Raw genomic sequence first — 25378 nt, 5'->3', positions numbered from 1 at the left:
GTGCCCCGGTCTCCCCATCCTTCTCGAATTGTTGGCTACACTCTAACACACTGGTTGACCCTCTTCACATTTCCGGGTTTCTTGGAAGTCGTCATGTAAACTTCGGTGAATAGAGACTACATTAAATATAATTCTTTTTGTGTTCCTATTTGCTCAAATAGCAAAGGGAAAACTCCACCGTAGTGTTATCACAACTTTCAAAAAGAGAAAACAGAGAGAGATTGATGATGGCAGCCCGAAGAGAGAAAGATGTAAGTTTTACCATCACTCCCAGACGCTGTATTAGAAACACACTCACAGCAGTGTTAACTAGTTTTTCTTTTTTGTGTGTGTGTGTGTGTGTGACCGTTAAAACGCGTCATCACAAGCAAGCGAGACGAACTTCAAATGTTTGTTAAAAAGAGCCCTTAAAATCACCACTGAAACAAGTGTCCAGGTATTTAAAATACATCGAAATGTTTAGTCACATTTTACATTATGATATTATTTTATAGAGCTATTTGTTTTATAGCCTAATGTAAGCTAGTAGCCTACGAACCTGCCAAATGTAGACTATATTTAGCCAGGAACAGTAACGTTAAATGAACTGATATGGATCGATAAAGCAAACCATAAACGTAAGATAACAGCTTCATAATATCAGGTTGTCTGTTGGTTTAGTGGCATCCCATCTCAAATGGCCAGCCAGTATTTCAATGGGACGGTCAGTGTTGGATAACGCGACGCACGTCACATTTCTCCTCAACCTCCTGCGAGCTGCTCACTTTCAGTTTGCGCTTTGCAACTTCGCGGTTGTCTCTGCTTTTCCGCTGGTGTGATGTGAAGATAATGATCCTTTAATGTATCTAGTTCTCGAAGTTTGTCCGGATCTTCATTTTGGTTAGGGAAACGAGAGTTTTGGTGGTTTTATCGCTGTGCGTGCTGTTAGGAAATGCAGAAAACATCACCTCTGTCAATATCAGTATGAGTGATTGATCTACGGAAACACTATCATGTAAGTGTCATCATTTATTTTTCTTGTGTTATGTAAGTCTTATGATAAATGGTTATGTTATATAGGCTGTAATCTATTAAATCTTGTTTTCTTTAATAATTACTTAAAATAAGTGTTCCAATACCTGTTGAACAACTTTACAACACAATTGTACTTTTGCCTTATTGCCACGTCTTAATATGCCTCCAGATCTAAAATTATGTAATTTAGGCGTGTGCTATATGGACATTAGGCTGATATTGCCTTAGACATAATAAAAGTTATTGGGGTGATTCTACGAGGTGCCTTTTCCATTTTGTAAACATCTTAAAATATGATGGGGAAATGGAAACGTAGTAACGGTTGATGGCACTTGTGTTGACAGTTTTACAGTTCCTTTAGGCTAGTCATTAAAAGCCTTGTGAGGTGAGCTTACGAAACTACAGGGTATTTACAGTAGGTCTATTTAAAAAGAGAATTAAATGCTGATATTTCTACATATTTCAAGGTTTTGGTAAGCATTTGCTTACTGTACAAAACCATCATTACAGTGAAGACTATTTAAGATTGACATACATGCTAAAACAGAATAGAGGCTTTGGAAACTCAAGGGTGCAAAAGGCCACAATGGCATCTTCATTTAATGGATTTTTGTTTAAAGTAAATGACACACAGTAAAAGTAGGCCTAGGTGTCAGCTTTTCATTGTTAAAGTCATTATTCATGAGGGACACATTTTTCGTAGAATGACTCATTTACAGTATGTTGGCTACTTAGAACAGAGACCACACTATAGGAAACTGCATTTCAAATGTTTTCCATGAGCCATAAATTTAACCTTTTCATTAAGGGGTCATTTTAAATGACAACAGTCATGCTGTAGTTATAATAGCTTATGTATTAATACATTTAGTTTGATGCTTGAGTGTTCTTTCCACTGAATTCCTCTGTTAAACATGTGGATTACACTGTGTGCAATGGCATGCTCCATTTCTCACGATTTAACAAGCAATTTAACAAGCTATAAAATGCCTTTGGCAGTGTTTACAGCAAGTCAGTTGTATTGTGTACAATGCAATATATTTTCATTCACATTTGTGATAGGAAAGGATCAGTTAAACAGTCATTGCATTTCCCTTTTTGGCAGCAAATGATCAAAATATATGAAAACGACACCACAGCAGTTGCGTTTCATATCTCATTTCAGCTCAGTAGCTGTAGATGTAATACAATATGAATTCAATACAGTGGCTCTGCATTGAGATGTGTGTATTCTCTTCTCCTCCTTGCTGTAATTTGTGGCTGACTTTGTTTCGCGCAGCATCTTGTTCTCTCCAGTGTGTGGCTGGTCTTAGAGGCAAAGGGCATGTGGCACGTGAAACGGTTTTATGGAATGTCTTGGCCGATATGGTGTCTCCCTCTCGGTTTTGTTAGGAAACAAACGCAACATTTAATCAGTCCTTTTAAGCAAACAGTAATTGCCCTCTTGGGGATGCGAGATAAGAACTAACATTAAAAGCATGACTAGAAGAGAAGAGTAATCTTCCCGTGAACCAATGAGGTGTCTGCTCCAGTGCCACCCGCCTGAGCTAATAAGAGTGTTTGTGAGGGTAATGTCTGGTTTGAGCACCAGATTGTGTGAGGAAAGCAATAACCCAGTGGCATGGTGGCCCCACAAGTGGCTGTTTTCAAACTTACTAATGAACTCATAACATTTAAGTGTATAATTAAATATGTGGAGTAATTTGTAGTTTGAAACATCTACAGTAGTGGCAGATTTTATTGCGCCAACAGTTCACAGCGAAGGTTGAGGAGGTTAATGACTGCTTCAACAATACGCATGTATAAGGCTTTATGTGGTCAGTCTTTTTTCCCTCACCTACCATAAATGCAATGCAGTTTCATGGGAAAAGCTAACTCTGATGTAAAGTGCGCAGTGTGCTAAGCGTATCAGTGAGTTCTATTGAGCGCTTTGATCTGTTTAGCAACCTGACTGACTTCAGCAGAAACATGCCATATGTCAAGTTATATCATATTACAGCATCAGACATTATGATTATCTTGCATGCCCATCTCACTTCTCAGAACCGGAGGCTCGATCAGGATCATGATTAACACGGCTGAATTTTTCAATGGCTGGATCACTAGAATCCTGTGCAAACATTCCCACCATGCCAAATGGGTTATGTAAAAAGTGAAAACGCTAACAGTCCACCAGGTCTCCGATGAAGCACATTGTTGTTTGTCTCTCTCCACATTAGACGGTGTAACTCAACACGTTCTGTATTGGCTGTAATCTTCAGCCCCTTGTGGTCCTCTGGACAAAAGTAGAAGCTTTTAGTGAAGCTATTGGTGTACTCACTTCTGGCAGTATTGACGTGTGAGAATAAAATACGGAGGTTAGGTCACCGTCGACAGTTTAGATGGCTCAGAACAAAAGGGTTTATACCTTTACTTTGGCACTTACAACTACAGCTTTTATCAGGCTTTCGTCGAAAGCAGATTTATTTTTATATATATTTTTTTTAAATACAGCAGGTGATTGATGAGATAAGCTTCTAAAACTATATGTGTAATTCACAATTTTGAAATAAGGATGCTGTTGTCTGCATGTTCTTTTCAGGTTCAGAAGTTGTTTAGTCCTATTTTCCTCGAACATGCACGTTCCAGTTAATTATTGTCAAGATCATGTTCATTATCAGCATTGTTATCAACAAGGACTTTTGAAGGACCTATTAAGCTTTTATTATTAGACTTTTATTAGAAGGTAATGAATGAAGTGTGTCTTTACGTTTGGGAGGACTCAACCCTGTCTATTAATTATATAATACAGCATTCATAAAAATAGTTGAAAAAAAACACACAAAAAATGGCATCTATGGTTCTTTAAAGAACTTTTAACATCCATTTTTAACTTTTCCATTGCACAAAAGGTTCTTTATAGTGAAAAAAAAGGTTATTTACATTATTAAAATGTTCTTCACACTAAAGGCAAAGTCGCATTAGCAAAATTTCAGTAAAATTTCTTGACCAAAAAAGGTCCATTGTCAACAGGGTTGCGATGCATGAAGCACAGGGTCACAGGGTCATTTTCATAAGCTTTCGGTTGGTCAACACAACAAATTTGCATGACCAACTTGAACGCGAACAAAATTTGCCATCATGTGAAAATAAATTAAGGGGTTTCCTATTAAAATGACTGGATTTTGGCCCCAAAATTTTGCCAAGCAACGGTAAATGTGACCACGCCTCATTTTTATGAGCTGTACACTGAAAGGTTCTTTGAGGAATCCAGAATGGTTCTTCTATCTTCTCTTTATTTTTTAGAGTGTAGGAAAGGAGAAAGTACGCACAAGCAATCACAAACATTACCAGAAATGCACAAATGACCTTTTTGCATGAGGACATAATGACAGTAAACATTATATCAGGCTTCATTTGAATACACTTTTGTGACAATGTTGTGAGTCTTGAAGTTCTCCTCTCTTTTTCGTGGTGATTTTCAACTCTTTACCCTATCCTGACCCCACTAAACTATTTGGCCACTTCACTGTCACATAAACTAATCCGTCTCTGCTTTGAAGTTTTTCTCAGCATGACACTGCATCTAGTTTCCTTTTAAACATCGCTTTGGTTTTTTTGCTAAGCAGGTGCCAGCAATTTCCCTGTCTTTGCTACATTGCTGCCAAGTTACAGCCTGTCAACACAATCGGAGATTAAACAGAACAATAGCAGAAGTGGACCAGATGCACCAGATGAGATGTGGAGGTGTTTCCTCTGAGCTTTATCAAAAAAACAGCATGAAGCCAGCCGAGTGAGCATGAAGCGAATTTAGTGTTGAGCTCTCTCTCACTCTGTTTCTCCTCTCTCGCTCTGTTTCTCCCTGTTCTTCATGTTTTCTGTCTTCAGAAAACATATCGTCATGTTGATACCTCTTCTAACTGTGATTCGGGGTAAAGGTGATTAGCATTTGTGACCGTGCCTAAAGCAGCCGACCAGTTTAAGCCAAATTAAACCTCACCAATAAAACTCTTGACTGGGGACTTGAGTGGAAAATGTGGCACTTTTATTGAAGTCATTAATTCGCCTTGCAGGATGCCTGCCCTGGTCTCTCTAGAGACACACGGCCGCCTCTCCAACGGAGCATAAAACACAGTTAGGAAAGGATTAAATACCTACCCTGAATCAATACCAAGGGAGACAGGCAGTTCTTACTCAGCTCACCTGCCATGGTCATTCTGCTATGTGGTCGCTGTGTACTGATATAATGGACCGTTCCTTGTAAAGCACATTGCCCCTCTCTTTTATACAAGAACAAATAAAAAGGACCAATGATCGGTGGTTACAAAGGAAGATTTTGTTAAGTATCGCTTAATTTAACAGTTGAAGTGAGCAGTGATCCGATTTGGCAAAATCAGAATTTAATCTATTAATTAGTTCAATTAATATGACAAAAAACCTGACATTTTCACAGAAGTTGTTTAAATGAATCCCTTAACTGATGTGTATTGTCATCATGACCTCAAGCACAGAGGTTAATTTGTGTGTAATTCAAAGGTTATGAAGTTTCATTATGTGTAGGCCTATCTCTGAATGTTTGCATATTTGCTTATGTGTGTGTGTGTATATGTGCACGTCTGTATAGAAACAGACATATAAGGAAGTCAGTTGAGTTTTTTTTTTCTTTGTTTATGCAATGTATAACTTACACAGTGAGTTATAGGGGTTTTAAATGAGTAAAAGGGATTGTTCATCCACAAAAAGAGATATTCACAATATCCAGATTTATTTATATACACTAGCCTACTGTTGAAAAGTTTTGAGTCAGGGCCATTCAGTATAATAAAGAAGCCCATATGAATGATGTGTTATTTTTTTTTATTTATTTTTTTGAAGCTATATGACAGATTTGAGTGAAGAAAGAAATTGTTATTTACTGAAATTCTCCCCATATATCTCACTCTCGTTTGCACATTTTAAAAGTTGCTGCAGTGATGAGACGCATGATAACTATTATGTTTGAAAACATGCATGCAGTAGTGACATTTGAGAGCTATGAAGAAAAGGAAGTTGAATTTTGGTCTGTTCCTCGCATAAAGGATATAAATCATAATGACTTCAGAAGACATAAATAGCACATGAGTACTATAAACCAATTTTTTTGCTGTACTTTTTGGAGCTTTACAGTTTCTGGTCATTGTGTGCTTTCCACTTATGGTTCATTGTTGGAAGCAAACCATATCCTTCAATAACTGTTACAGTAACGCGACTACAATGGATATATAGCGAGCCGGCATTCCAGAGGGTTTAAAGTTGAAATGTGAAGCACACATTTTGTTAAGGCACTTGAATTAATCATTTAGTAAAGCCCTGGTTATTTATTTATTTTTACTGTAAAGTTGTCTAAATCATCTTTTTTCACGTGGGACTACTTTTCTAGGTACATGAACTTCTAGTTTATTACTACAAACATAATGTGGGTGGAGTGTGTTGCGTGTAAATGTTCCCTTTCTGGAGTTGAAAACATTTGATGTAACTACAGTATTGCATGCATTAGTTTATGTGACAGTGAAGTGGCCAAATAGTTTAGTAGGGTCAGGATAGGGTAAAGAGTTGAAAATCACCACGAAAAAAAGAGGAGAACTTCAAGAAAAATCTGCTTCAAGACTCAAAACATTGTCACAAAAGTGTATTCAAATGAAGCCCATAACTGATATAATGTTTACTGTCATTATGTCCTCAAGCAAAAAGGTCATTTGTACATTTCTGGTAATGTATGTGATTGCTTCTGCGTACTTTCTCCTTTCCTACACTCTAAAAAATAAAGAGAAGATAGAAGAACCATTTTGGATTCCTTTCCTTTTCCTTTAATCCTCCCTTGTCTGGCTTATGCTACTCTGAGCAATGCCTGAAATTTGTATTTTGAGCACTTCTTGCGTTGTTTTTGCCTCTTCACGATGACTCGCTTAATTCAGTCCTCATTTGTAAGTCGTTTTGGATAAAGGCGTCTGCTAAATGACTAAATGTAAATGTAAACTACACAGGCAAGGTCAATAAGTGATTCTATCACTCTCATGATATTATGTATAATATTGAAGCATTGTGTTAATTAATAAATAATAATAGGCATTTTAGTGTTTGCGGCCTGGCCTTGTGCTCACTGAACTATTAATGTGCTCACTGAGCTATTTAAGTTGGTCAGCTTGATTTTTCAGTTTGATCAGTCTTGTTGTGCATCTGTGATTGAATTGGAAAGCGTTTTCAAACTGTCAGATGGCAGCATGGTGTGTTGAATGATCTGGTTATGCCCTCAGGTAGACACCATGAGTTTGTGTCCTGCCTAGCTACCTGCTTATTCATCATGCTGAGCAGTCTGAGACCCAATTGAATTAGTTCCCTTTCAGTTGCCCAATGTTCTCGTGTTAAAAGCCTCTGCTGTTTAAACAGCCAGGTGGGTCCTGGCAGTAAAAAAGTTTAGTTGGGCTTCTTGCACCACTATCATCATACTGAAGTCATCATGTCACACTTAAAGGAGCCAGGTTTCAAAGAAAATGACCATATTATTCATCACTGGTAATGACACCTTCATCAGCTCTTTTGTACTATTGGCTAATGCAGACCGCAAGACCAGAATGCTGTAAGTCTTTAATTACATTTATCTTTGAATGATTCCGTTTTTTTCCACTCAAACTTCACTCTAGGACAGGAAAGACTGCTGGAGGGAAAATATGTCTGGATAACATCAGGAATATATTCAAGTGTTCTGTTCTAGACTAATCGCTAAATATAATTCTGACACATTGACCCGTTTTGCAATAGTTGATTTTCTTTTATTCGAGTTTGTGTGTGTGTGTGTGTGTGTGTGTGTGTGTGTGTGTGTGTTATTAAATTAGTTTAAAGTGTACTGGCAGAGCATAGACAGTCCCTGTTCCTTTTTTTCTGGTTTCATAACATGTATACAACCGTTATGGCCTTTGTAGTTGCATGCTTGATATCTGAGGAAATGCATAGCAGGTGCTAAACCAGATCTGAATGGTGTTACATAAGTTCAGAATGCATGGCTTCATTTTGAAAGCTTAAGTAGGAAAATATAAGTTGACAGAAAACTTACTCTCTGCTTTGTGTATGATGTCTATCATAAATTACAAAAAATATAATATATATTTAATATAAGTTGCTTTGTGACATAAATGCCAAAAAATTGAATTACATGACTTTATTATAGCATCTTTAAATAGAGGGGAAACTATTATGCATACTTTAACAATTATCATAATAATTGTCTGAAATAAATTATTAGATAAATAAAAGCACCGTTTCACTAAAAAATTGTAATTCGTCACAAAGGTGTGTGATATGAATGTATAAGGATAAGTGATCTTTTTAATCATCTTTATCCCTTCACTAGTTCATTTTTTTATTTATTTTTTGCGATGTGACAAATTAATATTTAGTAAATATATTCCATGTAGGTCACAAAATCTGATTGCATAGTAATTATAGAAAATAATAGTTATAAAAGTGCTGTTTGAAATAGTTTTAAATTGACTATAGTATGTAAATTATGATCAATCACAAAGAGTGTAGATATTCCAATGACATAAGATTTACTACATTTTTTGTCCCCATGAGGAAAACAGCTTATAAATCATCACACTAAGTGATGTTTTTTGAAAATGTAAATGCAGAAAGTTTTCTGTGATGGGTATGTTTAGGGGTAAGGTTAGTGTATAGAATATACCGTTTGTACAATATAAAAATCATTATGTCTATGGAAAGTCCATATAAAACATGAAAACAACATGAGTGTGTGTGTGTGTGTGTGTGTGTGTGTGTGTGTGTGTGTGTGTGTGTGTGTGTGTGTGTGTGTGTGTGTGTGTGTGTGTGTGTGTGTGTGTGTGTGTGTGTGTGTGTGTGTGTGTGTGTGTGTGTGTGTGTGTGTGTGTGTGTGTGTGTGTGTGTGTGTGTGTGTGTATTACCAAGAAGAGATTTTTATTTCTTTGAAATGTATCCGTGTTACAAAGGAGCACGGGAAAGGTGTCAAAGGAGCAGGGAAAGGTGTCAAATCTCACCAGTCAACAATCTAGAAAAAGCAGTTAACCACAGGACTTGACCTCGCCTTTTGCTGTATTCTCCAGGGCTAGGCATGAACCTGATATGACAGCAGTGAATCCATTAGTCTTAAAGGACAGGACAAATGTGCTTCTTTTTTGAATTGTATGCATATTTATTATATATATAGTTGACCAAAATGGGTTTTTGTAATGGTTGACGCCAATACCAATATCTATAGAGATGTAAATATATTGATGTATGTCATACTGTCTAATGACAGCAAATAAGATGTAGGCTACACATATTGGACAAATGAGCACTTCTACTTACTCAAAATTCACTAAAAAGGTGAAAGCAGGTATTATTTATTTTCCACTGAAAATGCAATATATGGGTCTATCGTACGCTCATGGTAGTTCTCACCTGCATTTCTTCATTTGCATTTATCATGTGTATTTTCCCCTCATAAAGTGGCATGTAATAACTGTGGTGAAACAACCTGTTAGGCTTGTGATTGTAAGCTTTGAGTGAGAACTGGAGAGGACTTTTAAGGTTTAATAAGATGATTTTTCTTGAAAAAATAAGGTTTCTGAGCTCTGCTCTTGACTGAGCTCTTGCTGCTGGGCGATTTCAGGAACAATGTTGAATCACTCAGCCTGTTGTAGAACTTTTCACTTTCATGGAATACAGGTCATTTTCTGGTGTTTCCTTGTACCACAGCTGCACAAACCTTATAACAGGTATTATTGGAAATTTTGAGAAATATATATTTAGATTTGTGTCGTTGTGCATCTATAAACTTGGGTACATCTGTTGTCACCTTTTATATGGGCTTCATATAAGGTTTTATCAAGCTTTAGATCTAGTTGTCCTTTTGTCCTTCCCGTGGACATTTTAATAAACCTTATTTGACCCCGGTGTCTGTTGTGCGTCCTGGAGTTTTGCCAGGCCTGGCTGTTGTATCCGTGATCTGATCTCCCACTAATGAGTGAATAAATGAATAATCAGTCATTTCTATTTTAGATTCAGCCTTTTTTCTGGATGCCTCTCTCTCGCCCTGTCTTTCTCTTCCTCTCTCTACCCGTCTCTCTCCAGCTCTTTCATTAAGAAATAGCGGAAAGACCCGTCTCTCAGCACCTCCTGATTGGAAAGCTGCCGGCTCTCCTCTTCAAATACTAACTGTATTTGTTATTGTGAGGGTGCCGTGATAACATTGGGGTCTTTCCCATCAGACCAGGAAGGGGGGAGATTTGAAGCAAGAAGGCCATTGTGTTTACACTCATTATTTAGTATGACCCCACAGGGCAAACCACGGGGATGACTGTCACAAAACATAAAGCTGTTAATAGCTCTGACAAGATCCATCTGGCAGCGTCCAAAACTAGTTTGTCACTCTTAGTTATGCTTGCGCACCGAAAAATGCAAGTCGTTACATCATGTATGCAACGGTTTGTTTCAGAACATATTTCCGCATGCTACTTTACAGAAACCTTCAATTTGTTCTTCAAACTGGACAATAACAACATTTGTCATTTCATGACAGAGCCAGTGCCTTGGGAGACCAGGTCATTCAGGGGTCAAGTGTCCAAAGCCTTCCTTTTCCTATTAATTTTCCCTGCACGTACCAGTCTGTCACACACAAAAAAAGTGTGTTTCACACAACAAATCGAAAACTGTATCCACAGGAACGGATAACAAAATGGACATTTTAGCCGGTGGGAATAAGGCTGATTTGATTAAGATAATTACCGTATTTAGAAACACTTAAAATTGAACCTATAAAACAGGCTTTCTCGGAACGTGATCACATTTTGCAAGAATTAATTAGCATTTTTTATGTATGGAGGAAAACCATGTTATTCTGCCTAGCTTTTGTAATAGATTATTTTTTTGAAATAGCAATAGTTGGTGACTGCCCACACTTAATGTTTCTTATGCAACATGCTTTACCCTTGGGCAGTGTGTCCTAATAGATCAGAAACTTTTGTCATTAAATAAGTTCTGTATGTTCTGTACCTTCGACATTACTGCTTAATCTTTGCCTGGGAAGGCAGCTTTTGTATTTGTCAGTAATTTACATATTAACTATTCCAGTCTATCTATCTATCTTCCACAGAAAAAAATAAATACAAACATTTTTAGAATGACATGAGGGTGAGTTAATGATGACAGAAGTTTCATTTTCTGGGTGAACTGTCCCTCTATTTCTGGTGAAAATATGATGCAAGTGTGTAGTCACTGATGCTGACAGTTGGCAAAAATATCGTACACTCAGTGTGTCATAGTTGTGCAAATCCCATGTTGGACACATGTCCCAAGGTTTGAGTTTGAATTAAGGCAGCGGCTATTTACACTAAGTAAAAATAGCAATATTTTCTTTGCACTAAGTGTAAAGTTATTAAATGCAATTTATACTTAGTTTAAATAGTGGCAGATACAGGCTATGTATACCTTAAAACAGTATGCAATAATAACAACATATATATAATGTTTACAACATAAGTATAAATGTTCATATTTAATAAAATCATTAAATGGATGGCGTCTTATTGGGACAATAAAGCCCTCCCTACTTTATTGCATTTACTGCAAATAGACCCTCCATTGAATCAAACACCTCCTTTCGCTGATCATTTGCTGAAAAGAAAAAAAAATATTTTTAAGAGTTTCAGCCCCTATCTTCTACATTAATCATGCTTATATTATTATATTTGAATCCATACAGCTTCAATTTATTTTAAAGAAGTGCCAAGTATCTGCTGGATTACATATCTATCAAACAGAGAACATTTGATTTTTGTCTTTATGCCTCCCTCAACTCAGGCCCACGCTTACAGCCATAAACTAATGAGTAACTTATGGAGAGCCAATAATTTGAGATCTTTAAAAAGTGAGTACAAGAAATGACCCATAAATTGTTTGTGAGCTTTAGCTGCGAGCCATGGCCATTGTTACAATGGAAACTTGTTCGCTCTGGTGGTCTATAACACACATAGTGCAACAGGTTTCAGGTTATGACGTGATTCAAATTTTGTGTAAATTAGAGAAAGCCAACAACGCAACCCTATTAGAACACTTCTGTTTCATTACCAGAGTTTCACACAAATGTTTGAGTCCTGCATTTCAGTTCGTTTGTTTTTTTGTGCCACCATAAATCAAAAAGAAATATAAAAAACACTTATACGAACGGTTGTCATTACTGATAGGTAAAGGCTCATTTAAACAGCCCTGATCGACCATTATGCAATGGTAGTCAACTGAACTATAATGCTGTAATCAACACTTTTCCTGATTGCATAATTGTGGTAGCTGTAACCAAAGTCTAAATTGTATTCAGTGAATTGTAAAGCTATTTGTGTTATGCTGTTTTTTTCCAGACATCCTTCCAGTTCTATTGAGCGGTCTTCTTGTGAAATATGTTTTTTCAATGACTCCATGACACTCCATGACGCATTTTCTTGTCTCATTAGAGACTATAGAGACAATTATTTTACCCTAGAGTGTCAATATTGAGACGAGTGTGATAGTATCACTGACCACTACCTTTGTGCAGGTGTCCCTGATTATTCATGGCCTCGTTTTCGGGGTTATTGGGTCTGACGTCTCAGTGTTTTGTTCATAATCTCCACCTACCTATAGAGGGAAAATAGAGAACCAGGTCTTTATTTTGTGCTTTATGTTGCTACATTGATCATAGACAAAGATATTTGTTTACACTGTGTTAAAAGATCTTCTTCTTTTGTGTAATGCAAACTTTGATATTATCAAGAGTTGTAAATGCACACAAACTGCATATTTTAATCTGGGAGATCTTTATTTTTTTATTTTTTTATTTGCATCGCACCAGCCACTTTGCTTTTTATCTCCCAACCTGAATGAAAATGAAGTCGGGTTGACAACTTTCCAGTAGTTTACATTCCATCATCTTTAAATCTTTCTCACCCTGTAGTGCTTTCTGTTTTTCTCTATTAAAGGATACATTGTTATCTGCCACTGTGAGATATTGATATTGAAGCAGAATGACAGATTGGATTAGGTCAGGGATTTTTAAACCCCTGTTGGCGTATCGGTCACCGTTTCTGGCCCCAGGCAGGGTAGCGGTCCTCTGCTGTTATCTCATGTTTCTTACTGATTGAAAAGCATCAGGCTCATAAGCAATATCTTAAAACTGGTGACACACTAGGAAAGCTCTCTGGTACCTGATCTGTTTGTTTCACTGTTTTTGACTGGACGCTGTGATGGACGGTGACAGACATGATAAGGTGTTTTTACCACATTGAAAGAGAATTCAATCTCAAACCTTTTTAGAGTCAAAAATTGTAATCAATTGTCCAGTAATATCTGGAACAACTGAAATAAAAAAATGTCTGCTTTATATCACTGAAATGATGCAATGGTACCTGCCTAAAGGGTTAAGTATATTAAAATATTTAATATAGTATTATAATACTTTTAAAATCTTTTAATATTTTAATACTTTATTTTAATACTTTACTTTAATACTTTACTTTAATTATTTTAAAAGCACAGGATCATTGTATTGTTAATTTGTGAAAAAACACATGCAAATATTTTGATACTTATTATTCATGAACAGCATTACAAGTAAAGCAAGTTATAAAGCTTTTTTTAAGTAACTTTAACGCATTACTTTTACTTTAAGAGTTACTTTTTTAAATAAGTAATGCAAGTTATTTATTTTCCCAATTATTGACTGACAGCTCTCCTGTCCTCATGTTGACAGAAATCAGGAGTAAGTGCAGAGGCGTTGTGTGATCTGTGATAACATGATGCTTATTGTAGTTATAAATAATGAGCATGTAGACTAAATATAAGCATGCATAATAAAAACAGTGAAATGCTAACTTTGAATACTATACGCAAACCTGCAATAATTACACTGCAAATTACTCAAATATACTTTATGTATTTAAACACAAATATACTTTATGTATTATACTTTATGTATTTTATCTCACTTTATTAAACAATGTCTTTGCTGCTGACCTTTGATGATCAGATTCAACCATATGAATAAGATAAAATTACTCGTGTGAATGTGCATTTCCTTCAGTCTAAAACCTATTCATTTCACTTTTGGTGTGAAAGGACCTTTACATTTGCCAAAATAGAACTTTTGTTTGTTTTTGTTTTTTGTCATTAAAAAAACCACGCAACCCCTGCCTAGGTGGGAAAAAAGTAATGCATTACTTTCCATAAAAAGTAACTAAATAATGCAATTAGTTCAAGTTCTGAGTTCTGAGTTCAAGTTGTCAACCTGACTCAGTCTTAAAATGTATCCTTTCCAAGAAAAATGTAAAATCTTAGTAATTCTGAAATGGGAAAACGTAGGATTAAGACGTTTCAGAACAACAGTTATTTTAGTTCAGAAAAAACTGATCTGTTTTATGGTTTAGGAACGTTGTCCGTTATCCCTAGAGCCTGAATCACATTGAGTCATTTCTTCACATTGTTCAGCTATTTCCTTTGAGTCTGAACACTGACCTGCTTTGAAGTTATGAAATTAGTTACATTTACTTTAAGAGTAAAGACCTAAAATTTCACTAGAATCATTTTGTGGGAATATTCGGTTCTTTTACTTGTAATGTGTTTGTGAAATAATATTGTGCAGTCTTTTTTGTTATATGGATGCTAAGAGATGCACATGCTTTGCTACCCAGTTAGTTTGCATACTATATCTCTCATTTATCTCTTATGCACAGCCAATTTTTATGTGAATCTATAAACAATTGGAAGCAAAGAGCAAACTTGGTTTCACTCCAGACACTGTAGCTGTGCCACATCACTGTGGTTTAACAACAACACCATTTACCTTGTACCATTTGTACCAGTTACTATTTAACTTTCCATGATGAGTGTACAGGAGCTTTACATGTGACAAATGATGGACGTGAAAGTGAAGTATTTGTAAAAATATGAAAAAAAAAAAAAAAAACGATAATAAATGTAAAATTGTACATTTAAAAGATAAATGGTAAATTATTAATAACATAGATTATTACTTTAAATTCATAAAATATGAATAATTTTTGTTTGTTAGGCAAGCAGAAAAATCCTTATTGTTGAGGCGCTTTTCTCAGAAAAACTGTATAAATCTGAAAGGTTTTGTAAAAAAGGCTTGCATGTGCAAGGAGCATATTGGTCACCTGTCAAGTCATAATGTTCTGCATAATTTCCTCATGCTAGCAGGTACATATAATCTGCTTGATCTAAGGAGAGAAAATGCCTCCTTGGTACATACCAAGACCTACACAAATGCCTGTACAGAAAGAAACTTCCTCCTAGAGATTTTGTACCAGCAGATACAAACCTTGAAAAACAAGATGGAGCTTTGTAATAAATGTTAATTCAGTTGAACTACAAACAAACAGATGCTAATGCGAGGATGACCAAGGTTAGAGGTGGGAATAGGAAAACATACGCTCATTGTATCACAGAGCAAATCTAATCTAACAAATACACAACACTGCCCTGGAGAGAACATTTCTCAACAACAAAGATCGCAGAAAAATTTCAGCGACTCATAAATAATGAAGCGTGACTTCTAAACCTCACATAATTGCTCTTTTTCCTCTTTTGCAGATTGATGTTATTGGACAGACCAAAGAAGATTAGTCATTGTGCGACCTTCAGAGATGGAGTTGACCATTTCATTCTGCTGAAAAAACCCTGACCCTACCAGAGACCTCTCCAAGGTGATAATTTCACAAGGATTAATGGCATGTTCTCTTGTGGTCATGTATTTGACCTCTGAGCCCTCCGAGAGGTTAAAACACTAGCCATGAAATGTGGTAGAGACATGTGACATGTTAGGCCCACCATGCTAGACCAGAGTGGGCTACAGTGTTACTCTCCCTATACAATACATGAAAGCCAAATGGAAACCTTTTGACTTTTTAGTCTCATTTTTAAACATGGCTTGAGTTTGGACCGTAGAAACCTCAGCCAATTTCAATGATTATATAAGTCTCTGAGGAAGCAAAGAGACCATGTGTAACACCACAACTTCGTGCAATGTGGCCTCGAACATAGACCAGTTCTTTCAGCCGGCGCTGTATATTATAGTCATCGTCCTTGGCTTACCCACCAACTGCATGGCCCTGTGGGCCGCGTATATGCAGGTCAGGCAGAAGAACGAGCTGGGGATCTACTTGATGAACCTCTCGGTGGCTGACCTCTTGTATATAGCCACTTTGCCACTTTGGATCGACTATTTCGTTCACCATGACAACTGGATCCACGGGCAAGAGTCCTGCAAGCTATTCGGTTTCATCTTCTACACCAACATCTATGTCAGCATCGCCTTCCTCTGCTGCATATCTGTGGATCGTTACTTGGCGGTGGCTCATCCCTTGAAATTCGCTAAAGTCCGCAGGGTCAAAACAGCCTTACTGGTCAGCGCGGTTGTATGGATAACCGAAGTAGTGGCTAACTCTGCGCCTCTCTTCCACGACGAACTTTTCAAGGACCGATTCAACCACACCTTCTGCTTTGAGAAGTATCCCATGCAGGACTGGGTGGCCGGGATGAACCTTTACCGCATTTTTCTCGGCTTCTTGGCGCCTTGGGGTGTGATGCTGGCAGCGTACAGAGGCATCCTGAGAGCCGTGCGTGGTAACGTCTCCACTGAGCGACAGGAGAAGGCCAAAATCAAGAGGCTGGCCCTCAGTTTGATCCTCATCGTCCTCCTCTGCTTCGCTCCCTACCACGTCCTCTTGTTGTGGCGCAGCGTGCTCTTCCTCAGCAACCCCTGCGACTGTGGCGCCGAGGAGAACTTGTTTGGTGCTTATCACGTGACTCTGGCACTCACCAGCCTCAATTGCGTGGCGGACCCAATCCTCTACTGCTTTGTCAACGAAGGGGCCCGTCATGACGTGGGCCGGGCCCTGGCCACCCTCTTGGGTCTCTTCCAGCGGGGCCAAAGCCCAGAGGAGCTTATGGGGGCATCCCTCACCGTAGAGACGCCCCTGGCCATGAAGAAGCCTGATTTCTACAGTGAAGTCAAAACGAATGCCTATAAAACTGACATTGAAGTACTCAAAGACGAGTGCTTTCAAATGACCATTCTCAGTGTTAAAAAGTGAAGTTAAATGTCAATTGTAAATGTCAATGTCAATAGTAAAATATTAAACCAGGTGCAATTTTGAAGCCCAAAGAATACTTCAGTTTTGACATGAACACATATCGTATGTGTACACTAGTCTACACATGTGCACTAGAAAGTTTCATCTTTGTCCAGTGTCTGTGCTATTTCTCTCCAGAAGCTATGACCGATAAAAATGTCAAACAAAAAATGTTGTTTATTGCATGTATCTCTTAAACCCCTCACCAAGCTTTTGTCAATGTGGTCGTATATTGTTGTTGTCGTCTCCAGTAGTTTGTTGTTATGTCTCATCTTTTTTTTCAACCATGAAACAAAGGGGCAGTGTCGCTACCTTGTGGAAAAACTAAATACTGCAAAAAAATTCATGTTCAAGCTGCACATACAGAGTACACATTGCTACTCGTATAGCCTACGCATATACTATGCTGATGATTGAATTTATGGCACGCACACTGTACACATACCTTAGTGTACGTGTAAAAACCGAAGTATACTTTTGGCTTAACCAACAGGTTCTGTGGAGCATAAAAGAAGGTACTTTGTACAATGTCTCTGTGTTTTGTTTTTTTGTTTTTGTCCAAACAATGGAATTCAATGGGGTCCATGGTGTTGTTTTGGACCCCATTTACTTTCATTACAAACCATACAAAAACAAAATTTCATAGACAAAAACAATTGACGCATTTCTTAAACTACCTTTTTTTGTGTGTTTCACTAAAGAAAAGAAAAGTGAAACAACATGAGGGTGATTAAATGGTGACAGAATTTTCATTTTTGGGCGAACTATCCCTTTAAGTGTAAATACTTTTTGGGGCCACTGTACATGAAGGTGCGCTTTCTGAAGATAACCATACCAACACCTATGTGTACCTCAAGTTTCACCCAGAAACACTGTCTAATGATGAGGATTACTGATGTCAGTGAAGTGTTGATGTCAGAATCCCTTCTCCTCTTGAATGTTTTATATGTATACATGCCTGCCATTTGTGTCTGTTCTTATAGATTTTGCAGGAAATATACTCTACTATCCCTATTTTGAAATGATTGGTAATTTTAAGCAAGTCCAATAATGCCACAGTCAACAAAAATAATGGCCAGGCTATTTTAGGTGACATGTCTTAATATGCATCTTAATACGCTGTATGTAGTCTTAAGTTTGTCCATCTCTTGTTTGATATACTTTATGTACAGTGGCCCACAGATACCCAAAATGGAAACAGTTTTCAAACAATGGGCTTTGCTGTTGTTTACATTTTTTTCTTCATTAGGTCTCCAGGTGCCCTGTTTCAGCCTACCAAACTGTAAGTCCTGAATGTCAGCAGTGAGAAAGTGCAATGTACTGGATTTGCTGTTATGCCAAAATAAAACACATGTCAGTCATTTTTCTGTTGTGTATTGCTTAGCTATTTGCTTTAAATAGTTCTGTTAAATTATTTCTTTGGCAACAGATGTTGTAAATGGAAATAAGAGTGATATGTAAATAAAAAAGTCAAAGTTATATATATAACTTTGAGAAAACCTTGCCAGAACTATTTGTTGGGATGACATTATGTGTGATCAAGGGCACTGACACTTAGCTTTATAACCTGAAGTTATAAAGGTCTTGTAGTTCAGTGGAAAAAACTATACAACATTAAGGAAAGTCACAAATGTGTCAACGTTGACCATTCACGTAAAGATGAGTCATTCTGATTCCCACCAGTCACTGTAAAGAAGAATCAAGCTGTGTGTCAGCTGATTAATAGAGCAGAACTCCAGTAAAATGCTCAGGGGGGAATTCTAACATAGTCTGTAAACACAAGACTTTATCTCCAAAATATTTATGTATGCTAAGTCTGCTAATTCCATCGTGTTGTACACGAGAAAGTTAAATCTTTCTGCACTTGGAATCTGTTTTTCTGTCTCGGTAGTGTTAAATATTACAATTATTTGTTAAGACATTCACCCTTAATAATCACACATAAACTTTAAGTACTTTAGCCATCCCTAATAAAATTGTTTAAGTTAAAAAAAGAATAAAAAGGGGAATAAAGATTGAATAAAAAACTATTTTATTCACTGTCAATGTCATTTAAAACAAGAACAATGCAAAATAGTCTTTATGCAAAAATGCGAAATCGTCTTTAAGCTGCATGGCCTGTGTGTTTATTAATAGACATGTTCAATAGCACGTGCCATGCCAGCATTTACTTTTACCTTTCAACATCTGTGTGACTGAAGTCATGTCTTCATGCTCCTTTATTCAACAATGTACTGCAGCACACTGCCCATCTGTCCAAGGTCAGTGTTCACTGGGTCACGTTCCTCCTGAGTGAAACACAATGTCTTGGCACTTCAGCTCTTTGTCGGTGCGGTGTGGCTGTCCAGTGACCTGGAAAGGAGTAATGCAATGGGTTCTTATCTGAAAGTGTCAGACAGGACAAACGTGTCGGCATACTGCTCCTTGACAAAATTTTGACATTCCATTTAAGAGGAAGAAATTATTCATCAAAATTATTTTAAATTATTATTAGTAGTAGTACTATTACAATTATATTTTTAATTATATTTAATTTGAATCATTTAAATATTGGTGCAATTGTGATGCAGGCACTGTATATGCATCGTTGATTCTCATACCCTTATGAAAAAAAAAGTTAATTTAAGTTCATTTTATGAAGTAGCCTATTCTTAAGTACAGTTCAAGTATATTTTTAAGTATACTTTAAGTAGTAAGTATACTAATATCAATGTACTAGTAGTAAACTTGTGTACTATTTTAATACTGCTTGAGACTAAATTGGCCCACTTTTTAGTTTATAAAAGTATATACGTTTCAGTGTAAGTGTAGTAAACTTTGCATAAAGTAAGTAAACTTTAAGTGCACAACTATAGTTCGCAACTACGTTTCTCGTTTGTACTGCATCTGTACTGCAAGTATACTAGTAGTTTAATATTTTAATACTTGTAGTACTTTTTTAGTTTATGAAAGTACACTTTGAAGTATACTCTCAGTTAACTACTAGTTTAGTAGTTTTATACTGCAAGTATACGAATAAGATTTCTTTAAGTGAACATAACATCATATTATAGTTATACTATTTATATATTATTTTTGCACTTGAAGTATAATGTTCCTATTAAGGCATTCATTTTTATACTTGAAATATACCTTTAAGTTAACAGTACTTTAACTCTTTCTATTAAAAAAAAAAAAACATTTTATTTTAGCTTCCTACATGCTTTTTTATCAACATTTGAATGTGGGTAAGTTTCATAAAAAAGCAACATTTTAAAGGGGACATATCATGAAAATTTGACTTTTTCTGTGTTTAAGTGCTATAATTGGGTATAGCAAGTAACAAGAAACTTTGTTTTGGTGAGCCTTTCTCTGCAAACATGTCAAAAATTAAGCCGATCTGATTTCACTCCCCTTCTGACGTAGGAAGGGGATATTATTATAATATTACCGCACCCTTAATCTGCTCGTTTCCACCCATGGCGCCGCCATTTGGTTTCGCAAGCGCCAACAGTGTAACAAGTTCTAACGCAATGGCAAAAGTTTGAGCAAAGCATGCAAACTATTCTGTCGTTGGCTGCACAAACAAGCACAGAACACTATTTGACCAAAAAATTTCACAATTGTCTTATAAAGACCTCAGGGAACTGTCAACTTGTGTAAAAGTTAAACATGACATGACAGTACAAGTCAAGTCAAGTCACATTTATTTATATAGCGCTTTTTACAATACAGATTGTTTGTAACTACTATTAACTAGCTTAAAAGAAACTTAACAAATGAGTAAGTAGTAGCGCTCAGCTGAATGAGGTAATTCACTATTATCTAATCCAGTGTTTCCCAACCCTGCTCCTGAAGGACCCCCAACACTGCACGTTTTCTTTGTCTCCCTAATCAAACACACCTGATTCAACTCATCAGCTCATTAGAAGAAACTCTAGGACCTGAAATGGGTGTGTCAGAAAGAGGAGAGCAATTAGGCTCATGGCAATTTTCATGCTTGTATCACCAACTAAATGATCTCTTAAGCCTAATTGCTCCACTAAGGTGGTGGCCATCTTGAAAAATGGCCGCCATCTTGAAATTTCGAGTAGCTGTAGGTGGCTTATTGTCAAGTGACCCACAGAGACTGCTCATACCAATTTTCATGCTTGTATCACCAATAAACCACTATATCACTTAACTGGTCCACTAAGGTGTCGGCCATCTTGAAAAATGGCCGCCATCTTGAAATTTCAAGTGGCTCGGACAATTTTCTTGTCAAGTGACTCATGGAGACTGCTCATGCCAATTTTCACGCTCGTATCATAAACTGAACGATTCTGCCAAACATAAGCACTTAGCCGCTCCACTATGATTAATCATGCACAATAAAGGCCCTCACATCAAGAACGATAACTAGGACTATAAATCGTCTCAGGTTACGTATGTAACCATGGATCCCTGAGCGGGAACGAGACGCTGCGTCAAACGCTGCGGGAACGCCCCTGCGTGATTGCGTCATGAAGCACTCGTGAAATCAGTCCAATGGCGTGACGGGACGTCATAGGCGGGTGACGTCATTGACCAGGAAACTATAAAGCACCCCCAGACCAAACAATGACAGCTTCTGATAGATCGAACAAGTTGGTCACAGGCATGCCGGGAGTATGGCAAAGCAACGCAGCGTCTCGTTCCCTCTCAGGGATCCATGGTTACATACGTAACCTGAGACGTTCCCTTTCAAGGGAACTCGCGCTGCGTCAAGCGCTGCGGGAACTGAATACCCACGTCGCCATAGTCCTCAAGTGCCTGTATATGTGAAATCGTAATGCACATTATACTAAAAACACCCGAGAACCCAGAGTAGAAGCCACATCCAGGTTATAAAACCTTACAAAAGTGTGCGGAGAGGACCACCCTGCCGCATCACATACCTCTTGAAGTGAAACCCCTGACAATAGGGCCATAGAAGCAGCCATACTCCTAGTCGAGTGGGCTCGGACCTTTAGTGGTGAAGGATGACCGGCCGACTCATATGCAAGTGAGATAGCCTCGACTATCCATTTACTTAAAGTCTGCTTAGATGCGGGCTTCCCATTATTAGGGGACCCAAAACACACAAACAGTTGATCAGACTTGCGCCACAGGGCAGCTCTGTGGACATACGCATCTAAAGCCCTAACTGGGCAAAGTAAGTGTAATTTCTCCTGGTCCTGGTCTTGAAACGGAGGCGGAGAAAAGGCCTGCAGCATTATTGGACCCGCCTCATTATTGGGGACCTTAGGCACATAACCTTCCTTTGGAAAAAGGAACGCTTTCACCATACCAGGCGCAAACTCAAGACACGAGGGAGCAACTGACAATGCTTGTAAATCCCAGATCCTTTTAAGAGAAGAGATAGATAGAAGAAACAGAGTTTTTAATGTGAGAAACTTCTCTGGAACCTCTTCAATGGGCTCAAAGGGGGCCAGGGCTGGGCCTTCTAATACAATGGCCAAATCCCAAGTCAGCACCCTCGAGCGTGCCGCAGGCCTTAGCCTCAAAGTACCACGGAGGAAGCGAGTTACCCATGGGTGTCTCCCCACTGACGCACCCTCTAGAGGAACGTGATAGACAGATATAGCTGACACGTATACTTTCAAGGTGGAGGGGAACAACCCCGAAGAAAATTTTTCTTGAAGAAAATCTAGCACTGAACCTACTGGGCAGTCAACTGGATTCACAGACTGGTCTGTACACCAGGCAACGAAAACTCTCCATTTTAGGGCATAGAGCCTCCTTGTGGAAGGAGCTCTGGTTTGCAACAATGTCTCCACTACCTCAGTAGAAAGACCTGAGTCTATGAGCTGATCCCCCTCAGAGGCCAGGCCCACAGTCTCCACAGCTCCGGACGCGGTGCAACACTGACCCCGCCGCCTGGGAGAGAAGGTCCCTCCTGACCGGAATTTCCCACCGAGGACCCTCGAGGAGGGACACAATGTCCGACAGCCACACTCGGCCCGGCCAGAACGGGGCTATCAATAAGAGCCGAACCCCGTCCCGGCGAACTCTCTCCAGAACTCCTGGCAGTAATGCTAGGGGGGGAAAGGCATACAGACGTAGCCTCGGCCACGTCTGTACCATGGCATCCAACCCCAAGGGGGCTGGGTGCATCAGGGAATAATATAGGGGACAGTGCGTTGTCTCTCGAGACGCAAACAGATCCACCTGAGTTTGCCCGAATCGACTCCAAAGGAGCTCCACCACCTCGGGGCTTGACGCAGCGCGAGTTCCCTTGAAAGGGAATCCTATGTACACTACCAGTGGACTAGCCTACACAAAAATTCAGATACTCAAAATTAGGAACATTTCCTTTATAAATCAATATTTTCAAACAATGTAAGTTTATAAGACTGTATGTAAAACTATAGGCCTATGTGAAAAAGTATTTTTCATTTAATTTCATTCAAAAGATTAAACAACTACAAACCAAGTATACTTATTTTGGGGGTTTCCTGCGCACAAAACGTATTCTCGTCGCTTCATAATATTAAGGTTGAACCACTGTAGTTACATGGACTATTTTAACAATGTTTTTACTACCTTTCTGGGCCTTGAAAGTTGCAATGATGTTGCTGTCAATGGAGGGACAGAAATCTCTCCGATTTCATCAAAAATATCTTCATTTGTGTTCCGAAGATGAACGAAGGTCTTACGGGTCTGGAATGACATGAGGGTGAGTAATTAACGACAGAATTTTCATTTTTGGGTGAACTAACCCAAGTACATGTATAGTCCAAATATACTTAGACCCTTCTGTCAGTATAAGTCAAGTATACTTAAGTTTATTTTTAAGTATATTTTTGAGAAGTAGCCTACATAAAAAGTAAACTGAAAGTGTAGGCTACTTTCTTACTTTTAGTTTAAAAGAAGTAATACCACACTTGAATAAACTTTTTCGTAAGGGTAGGTGTAATGATGTTTTTCAGTCAGTCTACATGAACATTTTCGCGTGATGGATCTTCTTTATGAATAAATAAGACAATATTTTGATATCTATAGCGGATGTTACTGCTGACTTTTCCCAGAAAACGCAATGCAGAGGTTGAAGTAAGCTACTTGAACTGTATCGTGTGTCTCTCTAGGCAAAGGTCAAGTTCTCACTGGAACATTATAATGCGTATAATGCCATCTGTAATTTATTACATTTTCGTAAAAATGGACTGTATTGGACCATTCCGAAATACAGGCTTCTTCATGAATCATCATCTAAAACAATGTAATTTAAAGTTAATAGTTCACCCAAAAATGACGATTCTGTCATCACTCACCCTCATGTTTTTCCAAACCTGTAAGACTTTCTTTCATCTTTGGAACACAAATGAGATCTTTTAAATGAAATATTTCTGTCCCTCCAATGACAGTCTACACAACTATCACTTTGACACTTCAAATATTTCATAAAGAGATTGTAAAACTAATCCATATAAATTGAGCGGTTTAGTCAAAGTTTTCTGGAGAGACTTGATCGCTTTATGATAAACAGATTTAATGTAGGCTTTTTTTCACATATAAACATTATTTAACACACATCTGGGGGTATTCCAGAAAACAGGCTATATACCCGGGTAGATTTGCTCAGAGTAAGCAGTTAAACTCAATTTTCAGTTCCAAAATCAGAGGTAACTTTCAGGGTATGAAGCCACAGCAACTACTCTCTGAACATAACAGGATCTGTTCCAGGGTTAGTTTACTTCAGAGGTGTTCAGCACATGATGAGGCTCCAGTTAGCGTAATAGATTTCACACAATAATATATTACATATTTATATATTTTAGCATCAAATAAACAATATAATTCTTGTTCACAGTAATAAAAAAAATTATTAATGATAGATTAAAAGATAAGATTAAAAAAAGATAGTAAACCGCCCAGTAGGTGGAATGTAAAGAATGTAAATCGCCATTAAACAAAAGAAGAAGCGCCTTCTTAGCGTCCGTTTCCATGGTGACTCCTGGATTCAGCGCTCGGTTGAGAAATGTCTTTGTGTGGTCAGCGTTTACTCTGAGTTTCATACTCCAGGATCACTGAACTTGGTTTTGGAACCTGTATACCTCGAGTATGCAAGCTTTAGGTTAATTAAGTGAGAGTTCAGGGTATATGTGACGGTAAGTTGGAATACCCTCAGTTGTGGTAAACGGAAGCTCAAACATGTTCGCTTGACGTGCGAGAACCAATGAGGTTCATTCTGTGTGATGCACAAGTAG

The 25378-nt window shown here is 37.9% G+C and overlaps 1 protein-coding gene across 2 annotated transcripts; it reads left to right on the top strand.

Moving 5' to 3' along the window:
• Nucleotides 1-75: 75 nt before the first annotated feature.
• Nucleotides 76-18679, top strand: gpr4 (G protein-coupled receptor 4). 2 transcript variants are annotated; one of them, XM_081371543.1, is made up of 2 exons: nucleotides 76-251; nucleotides 15631-18679. In XM_081371543.1, the coding sequence occupies exon 2, from the start codon at nucleotides 16038-16040 to the stop codon at nucleotides 17130-17132; it is 1095 nt and encodes a 364-aa protein (XP_081227669.1). In that variant the 5' UTR covers nucleotides 76-251; nucleotides 15631-16037; the 3' UTR covers nucleotides 17133-18679. The 2 variants fall into 2 exon arrangements, with proteins under 2 accessions (XP_081227669.1, XP_081227668.1); XM_081371542.1 differs by lacking the exon at nucleotides 76-251 and adding an exon at nucleotides 344-994.
• Nucleotides 18680-25378: the final 6699 nt, after the last annotated feature.

This window comes from Scardinius erythrophthalmus (genome assembly GCF_964197995.2).
Source record: "Scardinius erythrophthalmus genome assembly, chromosome: 7".
Taxonomy (NCBI): domain Eukaryota; kingdom Metazoa; phylum Chordata; class Actinopteri; order Cypriniformes; family Leuciscidae; genus Scardinius; species Scardinius erythrophthalmus.
The sequence above is the reverse complement of the archived record's forward strand: the minus strand, read 5'-3'. Positions and strand labels throughout refer to the sequence as shown.